Below are 18,567 nucleotides of genomic sequence, written 5' to 3' on the forward strand. Positions count from 1 at the left end.
CATTTAGTTTCATTTCACAAGCAGCAGATCACTGAAGACAAAGACAAGTCTAAGACTGCACTCTCCAAAGCACCAAACGCCAGCATTTTATGGGTCGTAATTCCAGCAGGCTTCAATTTGGTTCTTAAAGGTAAAGGTAAAGGGACCCCTGACCATTAGGTCCAGTCGTGGCCGACTCTGGGGTTGCGCGCTCTTCTCGCTTTATTGGCCGAGGGAGCCAGCGTACAGCTTCCGGGTCATGTGGCCAGCATGACTAAGCCGCTTCTGGCAAACCAGAGCTGTGCATGGAAACACCGTTTACCTTCCCTACCTATTCATCTCCTTGCACTTTTGATGTGCTTTTGAACTGCTAGGTTGGCAGCAGCAGGGACCAAGCAATGGGAGCTCACCCTGTCGCGGGGATTCGAACCGCCGACCTTCTGATTGGCAAGTCCTAGGCTCTGTGGTTTAACTTACAGGGCAGCAAAACAGGAAACATTAAATTTGCAGATGGCACCAAACTGGGAGGGATAGCCAATGTCGCAGAAGACAGGTTTGAAGATGACCTTAACAGATTGGAGAACTGAGCCAAAACTAGCAAAATGAATTTGATTAGGGACAAATGTAAAGTTCTGCACCTTGGCAGGAATAACCAGCAGCACAAATATAAGATGGCGGACACCTGGTTTGCCAGTAGTACATGTGAAAAGGGGTCTAGGGGTCTTAGTAGAGTCAACTCTAAAATTCTTTGATTCTATGAATTCAGGGAAACCTCTGGTGGAGAAGATTTCTTGAAGATCAGGATTTCTAAGCAAAGGAAACAACCAGGAAAAGGGCACCAGGAGAGAACTAGCAAGCTAACACTGGCCTAAGTGATCCCAGAACTGGCCTGCAATCCATTTAAATGGAAAAACAATCTATCTGAAGTGCTGAGCTTCTCCTAACCTGGCCCACCTGGAGAAACAGCTCCTGTATTAAACACATTTGACGGTTTGAGGGAGGTTTTCTGAAAGGCTTGTTAAGAGAGGCAATTGAAATCAGAAGAAATAACAGGCAGTAAGGTTGTGTGTGAATGTTTTGAATCGGTTTTAACGGAGTATATTAGGAAAACACCATTCCATCTGTGTATCTATTCTGGAATCATTTTACTAAAACAAAACAAGTTGTCTAAACTGAGATATTGTGAAATGCCGCACTGTATCCAAACCCTTATCCCCCTTGTTTTTATAGATTGAAGAAATCCAAATGAATTCCAGCCTGAACTTTCCAACTTCAGAGAAATACACTCTGAATCACACTGAAATGTCATTTAGGCATAATGCCACTTTTCCTATATCTTTCAGAGAGCACCTTAACACAGAAAAAGCAAAAAGAGAGAGAGGTGGTTATCATTTTATGGTCAGCAGTGAATACTGGAACTAATGCCACTGTTTCATCGAACGTCCTGGCTAAAACAGACAAAGCACCATTCATACAATTAGAAATAGTGTAAATATCTCTTTAAATAAAATAAGAGGGAGCTGGGCAGCAGAGGGGAGGAAGATCCCAATTGAGACCTTGGTATGGGTGGTAGGGGGCATTAACTTTTTGCCCCCTGCGGTGGTCCTGACCAAGAGGATCATGCCTGCTATTTACATTGGAAGAAAAGCTTCCATTGATGTGAATGGGCCTTTTCTTCCTTTGGAAATAAGCAGGCTTGCAGTGCGGTTGCTTTTTATCTTGACCACAGCAAGATGGTAGCACCACTTCCAGATTTTTTTTTTGGGGGGGGGGGGAGCCTTGTGCCTGCTACCGGTAATTACTTTTAAGTCGTTCAAGCAACTGAGAGTAGTGTGAATGGTTTCTCATCTCCTTTGTCCCTCAAGTCAGGCAGAAATTAGTAAGAGCACCCATTAGGTTAGGCCGGGACAATGTAGGGAATTACAGTATCAGCATCTTCGCAGAATATGTAAAGGGTGTATTATGGATCAATACTGCATGCCTAGGAAGTATGGGATTGTCTTCAGCTCTATGGTATTATTTTTAAAATATTTTTTATTTTTTATTAAATGTGTATACTGCCCTTCATCCGCAGATCTTAACATAAAAAACAACAACACAAAGCACGCAAAATGGTACACATATCTGGCATCCATATCACTGAGAAGAATCATATAATCCACTCAGTGACTTCAGGTTATATTATCTTACTTTTGATCATGAACCATATACCTCTTAGCAGGAAATTAAAGTCACCAGTAAATTGAGATTTTATACTGCTGCCTACTAAATGCAAAAACACTGCTGATGGCTTTTCAGAAGATGTAAGTTGAGCCTGAAACATAAATCATTGCAAAATCTGGAAATGATTCATAGTTACAGTTCAGCACATTCTTTTTTCTTTTTTGCTTCAGCTCTGTCATAAATGCCCATGTACAGTGGTACCTCGGGTTAAGAACTTAACTCATTCTGGAGGTCCGTTCTTAACCTGAAACTGTTCTTAACCTGAAGCACCACTTTAGCTAATGGGGCCTCCCGCTGCTGCCGGAGCACGATTCCTGTTCTCATCCTGAAGCAAAGTTCTTAACCCGAGGTACTATTTCTGGGTTAGCGGAGTCTGTAACCTGAAGCGTCTGTAACCTCAAGCGTATGTAACCCGAGGTACCACTGTATCTGTAGGACACAGTATCTGTTCTGCTTCTTCAACATTATGTCCCATCCCCTCCTCTTTTCTTCTAGAGCTGAATCACATTTAGATACTTAAAACAGTAGCCATGCTTTTACCATCATGTTTAATTAGCCAAGTAACCTCACATCAATTACTAAAAGACAACGGTAGGTTGATGGCAATGTACCATGCCATCTCTAAGGGAAATTGTTTTGCATAGACTGGGAGTTAATATGCACTAATAAATAGGAACCTAGGAAGCTGTCTTAACCAAGATGCGACTGTTCATCCATCCAGGCCAGTACTGCATACTCTGACCGACAGAAGCTCTCTGTAGTTTAAGGCTGAAAAGTCTTTTCCCTGACTACTTAACCCCTTTCGCCGGAGATGGCAGGGACCGAACCTGGGATCTTCTCCCTAGAAAGCCTACGCCCTACTATTGGGCGATGGTCGTTGGGAATTGAAGGTGAGATACTCACACAGCGAAAGTTCCCCCCAGTTCCAGCCACTACACAGAGGCAGTTTAAGGTCCAAAATAGTTTGGACTTCAAGGTTAGGCTTCAGTAATACAGTTCCTGATGTTGACAGCTGTGGGCAGGATTCCTGCACTGTAGAAGGTTGGACAAGACCCTCAGGGTACCTTCCAACTCTACAATTCTGTGACACACACACACATACACACACACCTTGTAGGCTTTGCAGATACAGATACATATAATTAGAAAGCATTTCTGTTGCTCCAGCAATTCAAGATGTAACACAGACTCCCGACTCACGGGCGGACTCACTGACCGGACATACCTTAATCACTAATATAGATGACACTGGACTGCTGTCATAGCAACTGGCTTGGCTGACCTTGCACCTGTTAGCTTATCTCATACATGGAGGGATTAAACTCATGAAGGAAATTAACCCTTTCCTCCATGTCCAGTTCCTCCAACAATGGTCCCTCCACTATGCACAAACTTTTGCTTAACCGTTTGACGTCAGATAGCAGACACAGGGTAGTGTGTGTAAACGCCTCGCCACATAAAATTCTCTACAAACCTGAGAAATCTCTGCATGTTGGGATGGAGATTTGAGTCCAGCTTTGCTCCTTCCTTGTTTCTTGCATGCGTTGTAATAGGGAAACTCAGACCTGGGGAAATGTGGCCCTCTCTGCCTTTCTATCAAGCCCTTGGTACGCTCCCAAGCCACACTGCTCACTGGTTCTAGTTGCACCCCAAGTCCCTTTTGCCTGGTTTGAATGTGTCCTTGAATGCTTGATTATGCCTCTTGCCTGCCTGCATGGAGGATCGAGAGGGTGGGTGTGTAGAAACCAAGCTGCACAAAGGTGAAATTTACATTTATTACTCTGGCTGCTTTTGTGTCTTGCCATACCCACCAAACGCACATGGTCCATGGCAGGCTGCCCAGAAGAGCAGGCAGCTCATAGGCTGGAAAAAAGGTCCCTGTCCCTGCTCAGTAATATACCATACACGCATCTTATTTCTTCCAAGACCAGCAGACCATTAGCGGTTAGAGCAACAAGCCCCATGCATCTAAAAGACTATAGGCTGTCATGAACTGGTAAGACAACAGGGAGGAGGAAGGGGATCCCGGCAAGGGGTGTAGCCGGGACTGGGACACACCAGGACATACATAGAATGGGGAAAGAAGTACTCACAGGGTGATGGAGAATGGCATGGGGATGAAGGTCGGTGCACAGGAACCAGAGCAGCATGACCCATCACCAGAGCCAGAAGGACCCCTTTCTCCAAGGCAGGCTCTAAGTCATAGGGAGCAGCAGGAGAGGCGATCCAGGAGACCGAGGCAGGCCAGGGCTCACAGCCCAGCTCACTAACTGGAGGCTTGTTAGCATTAGGAGGAGGAGTGCAATTCCTCAGTTGCAGTAGGCTTGGAACAGGTGAAGGTCATAAGCCTCATCAAGCCCAGGTGCTGCAATCAGCATGCAAAGTACCAAAGGGAAGCAGAACTGAGGTGCTGTGTCTGCTCAACTGCCCATGTTGGTGGACCTTGGCTTGGATGTGCCTGGTGCTCTATGGGACTGCACTTCAGGATAGACTTTGACCCCTGGTCTTTGAACTTTGACATGCTGACTTGCCACCAGGTTGGGTAGGGGTTTAGGGTGCCAACATCGGCAGAGAGGACACACTTTGTAGTTCTACCACCTTCAGAAGTTTCTTTTCTGGGAGATAAGGGGCACTCCAGGAGAAGGTATTCCCTCCAGAAGTCCCTACATTGCAGAATTCCCCCCTACACACACACACACACACACAGAGAGAGAGAGAGAGAGAGAGAGAGAGACAGACAGACAGACAGACAGACAGACAGACAGACACGTGTGTATCTGTCATCTTCGTTGTATAATTCTTGCCAAATGCTTAAAGAACACCTCCTTACTGTTGCCTTTGACACCTGAGATATATATTTTAAGACCCACCCTATTCTCTTGATTGTAATCTGTTTTAACTGGGGGTTTTTTTAAAACACTGTATTTTTAAATAGTTGTAACCCACCCTGGGACCTCCTGGTAAAGGATGGGAACAATAGCATGCAGGTGGAAATAGTTATTACTCATTAGCTAAGGAAAAATTTCATCTCCATTAGCAGAATTAAGCCTCTTGAATAGGCATAGTCTTAAAGAGTAGTGGTATTGAAATATGCCAGCTAGAATTGAGGAGCCTGGTCCTGGTTACTGCCTTAAGTGGGAGAATGCCTGGAAATCACATAAAAGACCATTCTGAAGGAAGAACAGCTGGGTGTATAGGCATGGTAAAAAGATAAATTCTGTCAGAGTATCAAATCTATGAAACTTGGAGAAAAGCAAGAAAAGGCCATCTCATGTGCTTGACCCAAATTGTGCCTCAAACTAAATCTGTCCTTAACCTTTCTAGATTTCTTCATTTTGATTATAAACTAGGAGAGCAGAAGGCAGAGACTATCCCTGACTGGGATCTGCATATGTAGGGTTCAAAACCTTATGTGGACTATACTTGGATCCATTGTTAGTTAGGTAAGAAGGTAAGCAAGGCCTTCACACACCTAGTCTGAGGAGTTTCCCCACTAAAAATAGAATTTTTGAATAGGTTACAGTCTTGGAAAACAATAAACACATTTCATTTATGGACCACCAATATTTAAGTTACCATCTTCTCTGCAAAAACGTCACCAAAGCCAAAACTGACACAATACATTTCAAAGTAATTCAAAGAACAGCAAAACAAGGTAGCTATACTCTGCCCCCCAATGATACATGTTCTTGAACACTGGAAACTCTGAGGAGATTAAGTCAATTAGAACTTCAGTTTTCCTGTCAATGATTTAATTTAAGTTACTGGCCAAAGAAGAGATAAGCCATTTATTGACAACAGCCAACTAAGTATTTCAGCAAACACTGCCAGCCAAGTTATCTTCAATATTGAAGTGAGAGGAATGTGGTGGGAGAAATTAAGTCTTCACACAGTATCACGTAAGAGAATCCAGCTGTGCTTGTATAGTCTCCAACTATTTAACAGAAAAGAAAAAAGAAAAATGTTTAGAAACATGGAAAGTAGAAGAGAAATAATAAACTCTGCAAATTAAATATATCCAAACAGCAACAAGAACTCCTGAATGTGTTTCCCCACGAAATTAATTCCTGCAAATCTGCAACGTATATAAATGTTTAGTCTGATTGGGTGAGTTCACCATGTGTATAAGCACAAATAAGGATATGCTTTCCTGAAAGTCTCTTGTCCTTTTGTTAAGTTTGTAGATTTAAAAGGGTATAGCAAGCATCACCTTGTTCGAAAGCACTTCAGCGGCAAATGTGAAACCTGCATTCAGTTAGTGCTTTATAGGAGACATAACTCAGAGATGCAGTGCTTTGGGGGATGAAGCTATTACATGTTTACAAGGAAAGCTCAAACCAAAAACAGCTAGAACCAAAGGACTGGTAATAAAGACTTATTAAAGGTAAAAGAAAGGTTATCAAAATGTTAGGAAGTCTGTAAAAGCACCAGTACAGACCTTGTTATAGAACTCAAACAGCTCTTGATGACTGAATTCCACAAACACTTTCTCCATGTTCTGTGAAAGAGAAGAAAAGAGTCAGCCCATATAATGTGATGTTACCCGCAACACTTCCTTCAGGCATCGTGACTCTTAAAGTTTTAACTCCAGCAGTTTGGGACATAAAAGAGCAGAATACTCCAACAAACTCCTACAGATGTTCACAGTACGTACATATTTACATTATGGAGAGAGAGAAATGATGTTTTTTGGTCTGCAACTTCATTTGTTCCTCTGGAAGTTGTTCTCCAAGTCATAACAAAAGTAGATGCAAAGGAAGAAAATCATTTCATTGCTGTGCTTTTCTTTTCAAACACAAGATTACATTTCAACTTTCTCAGTAGTCCTTTCAAGCGCTGGCAAATTCCATTGCAGGGAGACTGTGCAGGCAGTGAATGCGACTGAACTCACAGAGCCGTTAAAAGCAAGTACATCAGCTCAGAGTTAATACCTCAAATTAATCTAGCAGTTTTGAACTTTTCATGCTGAGATTGCTACAGCCATTCACGCAGCCGTTCTAGTCAAAGTTAACAATTAACCAAGCTGCTTCAAAGCAGTGGTAAACTAAAAGGAAAAGGAAAAAGGACACAGTGGATGAAACCGATAACAGCTCTGTGCATTAGTAATCCTATGGTGGTTTGAAGGTGGCGTTAAATACATTGTTTTAGGCATTATTGTTTTTTCCATATGTATATCCAACCTGATGGTCTACGTGAGTCAAAAAAAGCATGCATGTGATGTCTTCCTACGCTGATTGTGCCTCTGCATTTGCTTCCAGCTACATAGCACTGTTTTCTATCACACTTGCATCCCGTCCAGAGCTGAAGAAGTACATAGGGATACACAGCAACTAACTCCAGCAGGTGGGTTAGGCCACGAGGGAATGACCTGTCCAAAAGTACATGTCTCCCCAGCCCAGGTGCAGCACACTGTTCTCTATACCACAGTGGCCCAACTATCCCTGTAGAAAAGCTGTCACTGTTGTATTGATCCTGGTGTGTTGCTTTATCGATCTGTATGGAAGAATTTCTTCTTGGCACAACCGACTACGGAAGGAGGTGCAGGGAACAAATTGATGGCAAACACACGCATACACACAAAGCACACTCCAGCCCAATTAAGACAGATATTAAGGTACAAATCGGGACAAGAACCCCATTCAGTTTGCTTGAAGGCTGCACTGAAAATCCTACTCACTCCAGTGTACTTTTTTTCGGGTAAAACTACTGCATTAGCAGCTAATTTTTCAGTAGGCATTGTTGATCAAGTTATCCAAAAGGAAATAATTTCTGAAGGCTAAAGAATCGGATTTTAGTGCCCAGACTACTGCGTACTAAACATTGGAACCCCAACGTAAACGAATGGTTTATTAAATTGTGGGGTGGTGCTCTTTAAAATAAGCTTACTTGGTATATCTACATTAAACAAGGATAATGCAAAATGTATGTTGATTTAAGGTGAAAATTCTTTGGAGCTTTTCAGAATGCCAAGCAAAATATTGTAAAAGGTAATCCCTTTCCTTTGATATAGTATTTTTCTTGCCTATTCAGACATGGATGTAACATGACACATACATTAAATACATCACTTGCCACAGCCTGTATGAGGAGCTGGCCTGCCCCCCAACCCGCCCCCATCCCCAACAGTTACAGGAAGAAAGTCAGGGGAGCTCAGAATGAACTCTGGCTTTCCAGAAAGGTTAAAAACAATAGAAGGATTATAAGGATTTAAGTATAAATAGATTAATAGAATATTAAAGGAAAAATAAGGTTAGAATGTGTTAAGATAATTATAGGACAGAAAACAGAGGAAGATGGAAAGGAATTGCTGAAACAATTGACAGAAGTGGAATACAAAAAGGGAGGTGTGAGGAGGTCGGTGAAATAAGTGAATGAAGGCCAAGATATTGAAATTGTTTGAGTGTTTTAAACTGTTTTTGTTTGGTTTTGTTAGTTTAATGTGTTAGTGTTATGTAGTGTCTTTGTATTGTATTGTATTGTATTGTATTGTATTGGTTTTTTTGTTTTTGTTTTTTGTAGTGTTTAAATTGTTGAAAAAGTAATAAATATTATTTTAATAAAAACAATAAAAAGGTTTCTTCAGCTATGTTTGAAGCAAGAGGAAGAACAAGCAACTAAGTAGGTCCCAAGGCATTCTCACACACTGGATACTCCTAAAATACCCACTCACATAACCAGTATTTTATAACAGATAAGAGTTTCTGAATAAGATGTGCACAAAGGTTAGACTCAGACCTTCTGTAAAGTGATTTATTATTATAACGGGTGTATAAAATCAGTTGTGATTGGAAGAAATTTAAAGATTATTTACAGAAATATTACAAAATTAATGAATGTTAGAATGACATCGGATGGAGGTTAAAAGGTTATTAGTAATAATGCGGTGAAGGAGTATGGAAAATTTGAAGGGTAAAAGATGCAGAACTAAAGGTTTAATATAATAAGATATTAAGATAAAGATTAAGATAAGATAGAGGGAAGGGATTTGCTGATCAAACATTTGAACTGGAATACAGCGAGGGGAGGTGTGGGGAAGTCTGGGAAATAAGCAAATGCAAGAAATACTATGAAAATGGAACTGTTATTATCTGTTTTTCTTTTTCTTTTTTGTATTTTTGTATTTTTTTTCTCTTTTTTTCTCTTTTTTTCTATGTAAAAGTCTTAATAAAATATTATTAAAAAAAAATAAAATCAGTTGTGACCATGCCAGACCAAAAGATTAAACAAATTAAAATGACACTTCTTTCCCCCAAGTGGTTTAAGATGTGCTTTACATGCATTTTCGGTTCAAAGAAAAACAGGAACTACAAGGATTGGATTTGACCACCGGCCCAACTATTTCAGGGAACTTGGGACTGGCATACTGAATTTTCATAAGCAAACACACTGCCCAATGCATACCCTTAAAAGTGGCTATTAACAGCCATAAAATCACTGGGGCCAGCATGTCTACCTCAACGCCACCTCCTCTCTTCAGTAGAAAAAGCCCCTATTCTAGCAATCTGGGGGAACTTACAAAGGACCAGTAATTTGTATGAGAGACTAGTCTTAGCTCTAGCGGAGGGAACAAAGCAATGCTGGGAATGGGGTAGTGAATGAAAAAACAGAAGTCCTGGAAAAGGAGTTCTTTCTGCCATGATTCCCGCTGCTCCTCTCTCTATAAAAAAACACACACCATAATACGCTAAAAGGAAAGAGAAAGATTTGTAAAATGTTCTGTCGGCCTTGAAACAGAGAGCAACAGAAGAGGGACCCATTTCTAAACAACAACTTACTGTAGTGTCTCAACCTCCTAGTTTATCACCTGCAAACTGAATCAATGCTACTAACACACAATTCTGAAAAGCAAACACACACAAACGTTAGAAAATATTCCTGGAAGTTTGCTCTTCACGCTATACAAACAAAACTTGGATGCTTTCCTCAACTGTCAGTCGAGATTTGGCACTGGTTAGCGCAGACCCCACGTTGCCCAAAACTGTTCACAGAAAGTCACAGAAGAAAAGCCTCAATATACTTTTGTGGGTATCTTTTAAACCATTCGACAAATAAGTATATAACAATGCTGTGAAAGAGTACCGCTGACTGGAAATTTTGCTTTACTTTAATTTTTGTTTTAAATGTAATAACCTTGGTGCCCATCAACATTCAGAACTTCTTATACTTTATAGGGTTTAGGTATATTACATTTTCTACATTGCTTTCCACTAAAAAGAAGTCCTGGATCAATTGACAACCAAAGTAAAAGAAAAAAAGCAATTACAACATTAAAACAACAGTACAACATAGCTCAAGGGACGCGGGTGGCGCTGTGGGTTAAACCACAGAGCCTAGGACTTGCCGATCAGAAGGTCAGCAGTTCGAATCCCCTCGACGGGGTGAGCTCCCGTTGCTCGGTCCCTGCTCCTGCCAACCTAGCAGTTCGAAAGCACGTCAAAGTGCAAGTAGATAAATAGGTACTGCTCCGGCGGGAAGGTAAACGGCGTTTCTGTGTGCTGCTCTGGTTCACCAGAAGCAGCTTAGTCATGCTGGCCACATGACCCGGAAGCTGTACACCGGCTCCCTCGGCCAATAAAGCAAGATGAGCGCCGCAACCCCAGAGTCGGCCACAACTGGACCTAATAGTCAGGGGTCCCTTTACCTTTACCTCATAGCTCACGACACATCAAAACGTAAACTGTTGAAGTTGGTCTTGAAAAAAATAATCTACTGATGATGCAAGGGAAATATTATTTAAGAGAGGGGTGAGGAACCTCCAGCAGTTCAAATCTGGCCCCTTTTACATAAACCACGGTCACCTGACCCATAAATGACATCAGGTGTAGGGCCTACAGAGGTGCAGCTGCCAATGCGCTTAAAGTGCACTTCCGATTGTGCATTGGTGAGGGAATCCAGGCTCTGACTCTATGGCACAGCCAAAACCTGCTGAATCAGGTGTGCAGGATTTAGCTGTGCACAGTCTGTGTGCAGGATTTAGCTGTGCAAAGGATTTAGCTTTGAAGTCTTGACTTTGGGACTTCAAATCACCCAATCACCTGGTGTCATTGTGACATCACGTGACTGACAAATGAGCAGCCCTGTACACCTGTCAATTTTAGCCCATGAGGTTAGATCCTTATAAGCCAAAAAGGTTCTTCATGCCTGACTTGAGAGATTTCAGCACTTTAGCATCAAACCCTTCAACTCAGCCTCGTACTGATTCATGTTGCATATTTCATTCACTCTTAACTTCCAGTCTGCATTCTGACACAAAGCACTTGGTTCTATTTTTTCCCCTGCCTTTCTAGGGAACACATATGAAAACAGAATTATGTATTTAAAATATTGCCACATTTTGTGCAATTGTATTAGTGACTGGCAACCTGGAATTGACAGCATGCTGCATATTTCATTTACTTTTTAACTAATGTTATTACTGTTGTAAGCTACTCAGAGAACTTGGTTATTGGGTAGCATATAAATACTGTTAAGATGTAATAAATAAATGAATGATGAGACTCATGGTGAACACTAAAAATATATATTTAAGGCTGGACTCCTACCTTGACTTGTAACGTTGGCTGTGCTGTGTTTACTTTTATTTATGTATTACTACAAGGTTTATATGTTGTCCATCAACACACATTCCCTGGGTGGCTTACAAAACAAGTAGTATTAAAATGCAAGGTAATAATTTAAAAACCACGTTGAAAAACCCCACTAAAATGCAGCATTAAAATATATATCCTTTCTAGCAGATGAAAATACAATAAATTAGCGTCTCAGTTTACAAAATAAAACATGGCGTAAAACAATGGTCCAGTTTGCACGTAACAATAAGACAAACCATGGATAAGCAAGTGTGTAAAAAATCACATCTGCTTTACTCTTCACAGGTCCTGCAGAATCAAACCACGGTTTGGCTTAGCGTTATGCCCAAACTCTGGTTCGTGGTTTGTTTTGTTCAAGGCTCAAAACAAAGCACAAGCTGTAACCAAGCTTTATTCTTGGCACTACCATTCATGGTTTGTTTGGAGAGGAACAAGCCAGAGGCCTGGGTTCAAATGTAAGGCAGAGCCAATCCATGATTTGGCTCCAGGTAAGATTGCCGGAAGAAATATCAACAACCTCAGATATGCAGATGACACAACCTTGATGGCAGAAAGTGAGGAGGAATTAAAGAACCTTTTAATGAGGGTGAAAGAGGAGAGCGCAAAATATGGTCTGAAGCTCAACATCAAAAAAACCAAGATCATGGCCACTGGGTCCGTCACCTCTTGGCAAATAGAAGGGGGGGAAATGGAGGCAGTGAGAGATTTTACTTTCTTGGGCTCCATGATCACTGCAGATGGTGACAGCAGCCACGAAATTAAAAGACGCCTGCTTCTTGGGAGAAAAGCAATGACAAACCTAGACAGAATCTTAAAAAGCAGAGACACCACCTTGCCAACAAAGGTCCTTATAGTAAAAGCTATGGTTTTCCCAGTAATGATGTATGGAAGTGAGAGCTGGACCACAAAGAAGGCTGATCACCAAAGAATTGATGCTTTTGAATTATGGTGCTGGAGGAGACTCTTGAGAGTCCCATGGACTGCAAGAAGATCAAACCTATCCATTCTTAAGGAAATCAGCCCTGAGTGCTCACTGGAGCCTCCTGAAGTTGAGGCTCCAATACTTTGGCCACCTCATGAGAAGAGAAGACTCCCTGGAAAAGACCCTGATGCTGGGAAAGTTGGAGGGCACAAGGAGAAGGGGACAACAGAGGATGAGATGGTTAGACAGTGTTCTCGAAGCTACCAGCATGAGTTTGACCAAACTGCAGGAGGCAGTGGAAGACAGGAGTGCCTGGCATGCTCTGGTCCAGGTGGTCACAAAGAGTCAGACACGACTAAATGACTAAACAACAACAACAAAACAGCAGCAGGACTGAGGAAGGAATGAGCATCTCCAAGCTTGCAGGGCTCTCTGAAGTCTTACAAAAATAAACCAGCCCTTAGGGCCTTTTGCACAGCTTCATCTGAGCTGTGTTCAGGATCTGGATAAAAACTGAGGGAAACTTTTTTTCCCTTTTCTTTTCTTGGGAAATATTTTAGCTGTTTGTCAGAAGGGTACCCCTCATCAAACATGCAGATTCTGACATGAAAAAGTCATCTCAGTTCTAAGTAAAACTGGCATAATACTGACAGATGTCAAGTTTTAAAACTAAAAGCTACCTTTAAAAAAAAAGGCACTAACATGGCAAATTAATGTCAAGCACATCTAAGAAGGCAGATGGAGAGACAGGTTGGCTTGTGAATGAGCTGCAAAATAGCTCTTGCTGCAAAAGAAGCAGTCAGAATTTTCAATAGTTTGTTAGTAAAAACTAATGGAAGCCTAGTATATACCCTTTACTTTTTAAGAGTCTAATACTATATGGAGTAAAAATAAAATTTATTATTTAATAATATTGGGATTTCACAGTGTTACCTACCCAAGATACTATTTAATCCCATGAAAATAAACACGAGTTCAGCTAAAAAACAGCTTGGGATGCTTTCTTTCAGATTGCACAGATTATGCAGTACCTTATATCAAGATACCTGGCTGCACTTCTAGCCCTGTCCACAAAATCACAAATCTAGATGGCTTGAAGTATCATCACTGTCAGCACTTTGAGGAACAAGTGGAGGTATGGCGTGAAGCAGCTGGCTGCCTAACTGACCTGTTTTCAGGTGCAAGGAGTGGGAAGGTTAGAGAAAACCTTAATAGCATAGTGTTTTCCTAAATGGTGCTCAGGGAACCCAAATAAATAATAATAATAATAATAATAATAATAATAATAATAATAATAATAATAATAAATATTTCATAGGCCGGGATCTGTTCCCTGATCACACTACTTAGCTGCACTTAGTTACTACTGAAATTAAATGGGACTTACCCCATTTATTTCAATGGGAACAGAGCCCATTGCAATTTCATCCAATTAATAGGACAAAAAAAAGAAGATGTCTTTATCTGTTATGGAACTCTATAGTAAGATTTAGTCTGGGCATAATTAAACAACTTTGATAGTTCTGGTTTTTATACTGCAGCTTTATTTTATTTTTCCAAACCCACTACTACAACAACAACAACAACAACAACAACAACAACAACAACAATAATAATAATAATAATAATAAATTTTATTTATACCCCGCCCTCCCCAGCCAAAGCTGGGCTCAGGGCGGCTAACAACAATCAAAACAATCCAACATTCTAAAAACTTTTCACCATAAAATCAATCAAAAACAAATTGATGGCAACCAGCAAGCAAGACCCTGTGCAGATTGCCAGAGGAGGGGGTCAGGCTGCGCCCTGACCAAAGGCCTGGTGGAACAGCTCTGTCTTACAGGCCCTGCGGAAAGATGTCAGTACAGTACAAGTTGATACTTACTTGCATTAGCATGGATAGAAATGCGAACATTTTGTGGACTCCCTTGACCTTTTTACCTGCTGAAGAAATTTTGCCAAGAGCAAACTGTGACCATTCAAGAGTTACTTTCCTTCTGTACTGATCTCTTATCTGGCACAGTATTTCTGCTTTTTTACATTCTCAAACAGAACACATTGAGCGAATTAGGTTACCAACTACATGCCAATCAGAATAGAGAATTCATTTACTGCTGTTTATGTGTGTGTGTGTGTGTGTGTATATATAAAAGTGTCTGTGTGTGCAGATATGCCACTATGATTTAAAAGCTCACTAGGAAAAAGCTTAGCCACAAACATAAAATGCAATATATATGTTAAGAGTTGCTTTTCGAAAATCATTAAGGCTTAGCATTGCTCTGTAATCGGACTTCTTACTATTAACTGAAAATCATTGATTAAATTAAGAAAGAGCTTCTATTGCAACAACTCTTTCCTTAAGTGTTATCTTATCCCACGTATTAAAAATGAACTTTTCTTTTCCTACCCAAGCACACTGTATCAAATGCAATAACACACACCTTAATCACACTGTATTAGCTAGAGATTTGAGAGAGAAAGGCTAAAAGGCAAAGCTCTGCCATCCTCAGTCAAAATCCATTTTGTTTGGTACAGTAATATTTTAATCACAGAAATGAATCAACATACCACTTCATCTTTTAAATTACATTACTGCCTAAACTCCGGAGTAATGAAGTCAGTTACAGCACAAGAGGGAAAGGCAATGAGAAAAGCAAGTTAATATTTCTCAACAACATAGCTGTTTTAGTTTAGAGGAAAGGCAAGGAAGAGGCAACATGACAGAAGGGTATAAAATTACGGAGAAAGTGGAGACGATTCACTGCCAAAGGAGGCAGCAATAGCAAGGGATCCAGCGTCTCCCATCAGGACACACACACCCCAATCTGACTCTGGGCCCATCGTCATAACACTCAGGTTCTGAAGGTCAGATCCAGTAACGCCATTTGGCTTTGGCAATCCACATTTCCCTCCTTCCAACCTATGCAAGAAGAGGCTACAGGTCCCACAGTCAGTCTCTAGCTTCTCAGTGCTGCTACTACAGCAGTTAAAAATGGATAAAGATGAAGTGATATCCATAATAATATATTAGGACTGCCCTTGAACAATGACCGTTATCAGGTGTAGGTTTACCAGGTGAGCAAAAACTTTTGAACCAATCAGTGTTACGCTTACTAATAATATGTCATGTACTCAAACTAATGTCACCATATTCAAAGGAACAGAACACAATATGCAAGACACAGATTGGTCATATCTTCTTCAATAACAGTTTCCCATAAAATAGAACCAGCTTCTTCTACATCATCATCAACAAAATTCCCAAAACCAGCTTAGACTGTGCTCAGTGGGGAGAAATTTGTTTCAGGCTAATGAAGCTCTAGAAAAGCACCCAGTCACACGGGTTTAAAAGTGTTTATGTTGAGCCAAGACATCACATCATTTGCTTACTTTATTATAAGAAACCACAGCTATATCCCAAGGCTCAACACCAATCAGCTAAGGTTGCTTTGATTTGGATTCTCATTGGTACCTTACTGGACATTTGGACTCATCACGTTTTCTTCCACAAAGCTGTGGAAAGAAAAATCGGCTGCAATTCTGTAAGAAACATGTTAACTCCAACCTCCCATTTAATCTAATTCATGGTATGTCCTCCAACACGTCTAACCATTCAGTTCCATAAGAAAGTACATCTATTTCAACAGCACTCATCTTTGTTTAAATATCTCTTGTCAATATTATGAATGCCCCTGGGTCATTCATATCAATGAGGTTGAACTCTACCGCTTTTTGTTTGGAATATAATCCAAGTCTTCCTATATTTTGTGTGTCAGTGTCCCAAAGCTTGTATTTTCATTTAAAATACTGGTCCTGCGAACACATTTATTACTATAAGCAGTAACATTACTATAAACAATGTCGATGTTCCTGGAAGAACCTTATGAACAGAGGCTGAAGACTATATACTTTAAAGACAGGCATCTTCCCATCTTATTTACAGAACTTTGAGTCATTTTTGTGTGTATTTCAGAACTACGGTTTGTTTATCAGGGGATATGAGCCCTAATTCATAATGACAGTAGTGATATGATAGCCATATGAAAATACAAAAGCAGGGACATGATTAACCCGGAAGGCCTAAGGTGTACTGGGAAATGTTACATTTCAAATTTTAAGACAATGGAAGACTGAGCCATGATGAAGAACTTACCAGAACTAGTGATGTGATGCACACCAATGATTAATAAATCATTAATGCACACCAATGTTTTAAGTATATTTTTCTTAAAATAGGCTCCACTGTAATCAATAGAAACATTATAAGACAATTCCTGCAGGATCAAACTCAAGTCTAACATTCTTCTCACAGTGGTCAACAAAATGTTGACTGGACTACCACAAACCATTGCTCCCCAACAAGCAATGGGATTCTACTTCAGAACAAAGAAGGTTTTTTCCCAATATGGCCTGTGAAGCAGACTTGCTCAATTCAGGGTTCAATTTTTCATCTTACAATTATGATTTTTTTTTAAAAAAAAAATAATAATTTGTGGTCTTGCTCTGCGCTACATCTTCTCTACAACAAACACGTTAACCAGTTAACACATTGGCCAGTTAACATTCCAGTCATTTTTGTGTGTTTTGCAATGGCCTCGCTTTCAAGGATTTTAAAGGATTTTAATCCGAGCCACCTTTATACTTTTCAGGATATATTGATTACCTAAACACAGTGTCTGAAACTGACACTATGGAAAGCCTGGTGTCCATCAGATGGTGACTATTTCTCATTTATGATTGATTGTTGATGCTTAAATATTAATAGACCTGTACCAAAGGCTTGCCATGACAGCAAAATAGAATGACTTTGCTAAGGGTATGCTCCCGGATAGAATCAGAAGAACTATGAGTAGAATGGTACTCTTTGTTCTAATGTTTGTTCTGTAGAGTAAAAACACTGAAGAATAGCAAAGCTAAAAAGACAATTGTCTATACAGCATATTTGGGAAGCACCATTTAAGTCAGTACAGCCCAAAGATCACAGTCTATAAACACAGACATAGCTAGGAGATGCAACAAAATTCTTTCATAAAGGTCAAAGGGGTATAAAAATGAAGGGAAACGAGAAATTGTCTGACTTGGAAACAGCCATGCCGTGCCATGACATCTTCAGACAGACTCTGAGTGTGATATAGCCAGGCTTGCCAAGCCAGGTCCTCCAATGTTTTAACTGTTCTTACAAAGAGAGAGAGAAGGAAAAAGCATTTTAAAGGCATATAGTGAACACTTTCAAGATTGGTTGTTGTTGTTTAGTCGTTTAGTCGTGTCCGACTCTTCGTGACCCCATGGACCAGAGCACGCCAGGCACTTCTGTCCTCCACTGCCTCCCGCAGTTTGGTCAAACTCATGCTGGTAGCTTCAAGAATACTGTCCAACCATCTTGTCCTCTGTCATCCCCTTCTCCTTGTGCCTTCCATCTTTCCCAACATCAGGGTCTTTTCCAGGGAGTCTTCTCTTCTCATGAGCTGGCCAAAGTATTGGAGCTTCAGCTTCTGGATTTGTCCTTCCAGTGAGCACTCAGGGCTGATTTCCTTAAGAATGGATAGGTTTGATCTTCTTGCAGTCCATGGGACTCTCAAGAGTCTCCTCCAGCACCATAATTCAAAAGCATCAATTCTTCTGCGATCAGCCTTCTTTATGATCCAGCTCTCACTTCCATACACCACTACTGGGAAAACCATAGCTTTAACTATACGGACCTTTGTTGGCAAGGTGATGTCTATGCTTTTTAAGATACCTTCCCATTAATTTTGTCCCTACCTTGAAATGGTTGAGATATGTTGGTTGTTTGTTTGTTTGTTACCATTTCAAAGAAACATTTAATACAAGCTGCTCGTGCCAATATTTAGCCCG

General features: G+C 40.6%; 1 protein-coding gene across 1 annotated transcript in view; it reads right to left on the reverse strand.

The window, feature by feature from the left end:
• Nucleotides 1-5,937: 5,937 nt before the first annotated feature.
• The window catches only part of COMMD10 (COMM domain containing 10), a 58,903-nt gene continuing 46,273 nt past the window's right edge, over nucleotides 5,938-18,567 (reverse strand). The window contains exons 6-7 of the mRNA XM_083404408.1: nucleotides 6,641-6,700; nucleotides 5,938-6,136 (exon numbers count right to left, since the gene is read on the reverse strand). Of these exons, the coding sequence (XP_083260534.1) occupies nucleotides 6,098-6,136; nucleotides 6,641-6,700 (99 nt within the window). The 3' untranslated portion in view covers nucleotides 5,938-6,097. The remainder of the gene's footprint in view (nucleotides 6,137-6,640; nucleotides 6,701-18,567) is intronic.

The sequence above is a fragment of the Podarcis tiliguerta genome (assembly GCF_965153285.1).
Source record: "Podarcis tiliguerta genome assembly, chromosome: 11".
Classification (NCBI taxonomy): domain Eukaryota; kingdom Metazoa; phylum Chordata; class Lepidosauria; order Squamata; family Lacertidae; genus Podarcis; species Podarcis tiliguerta.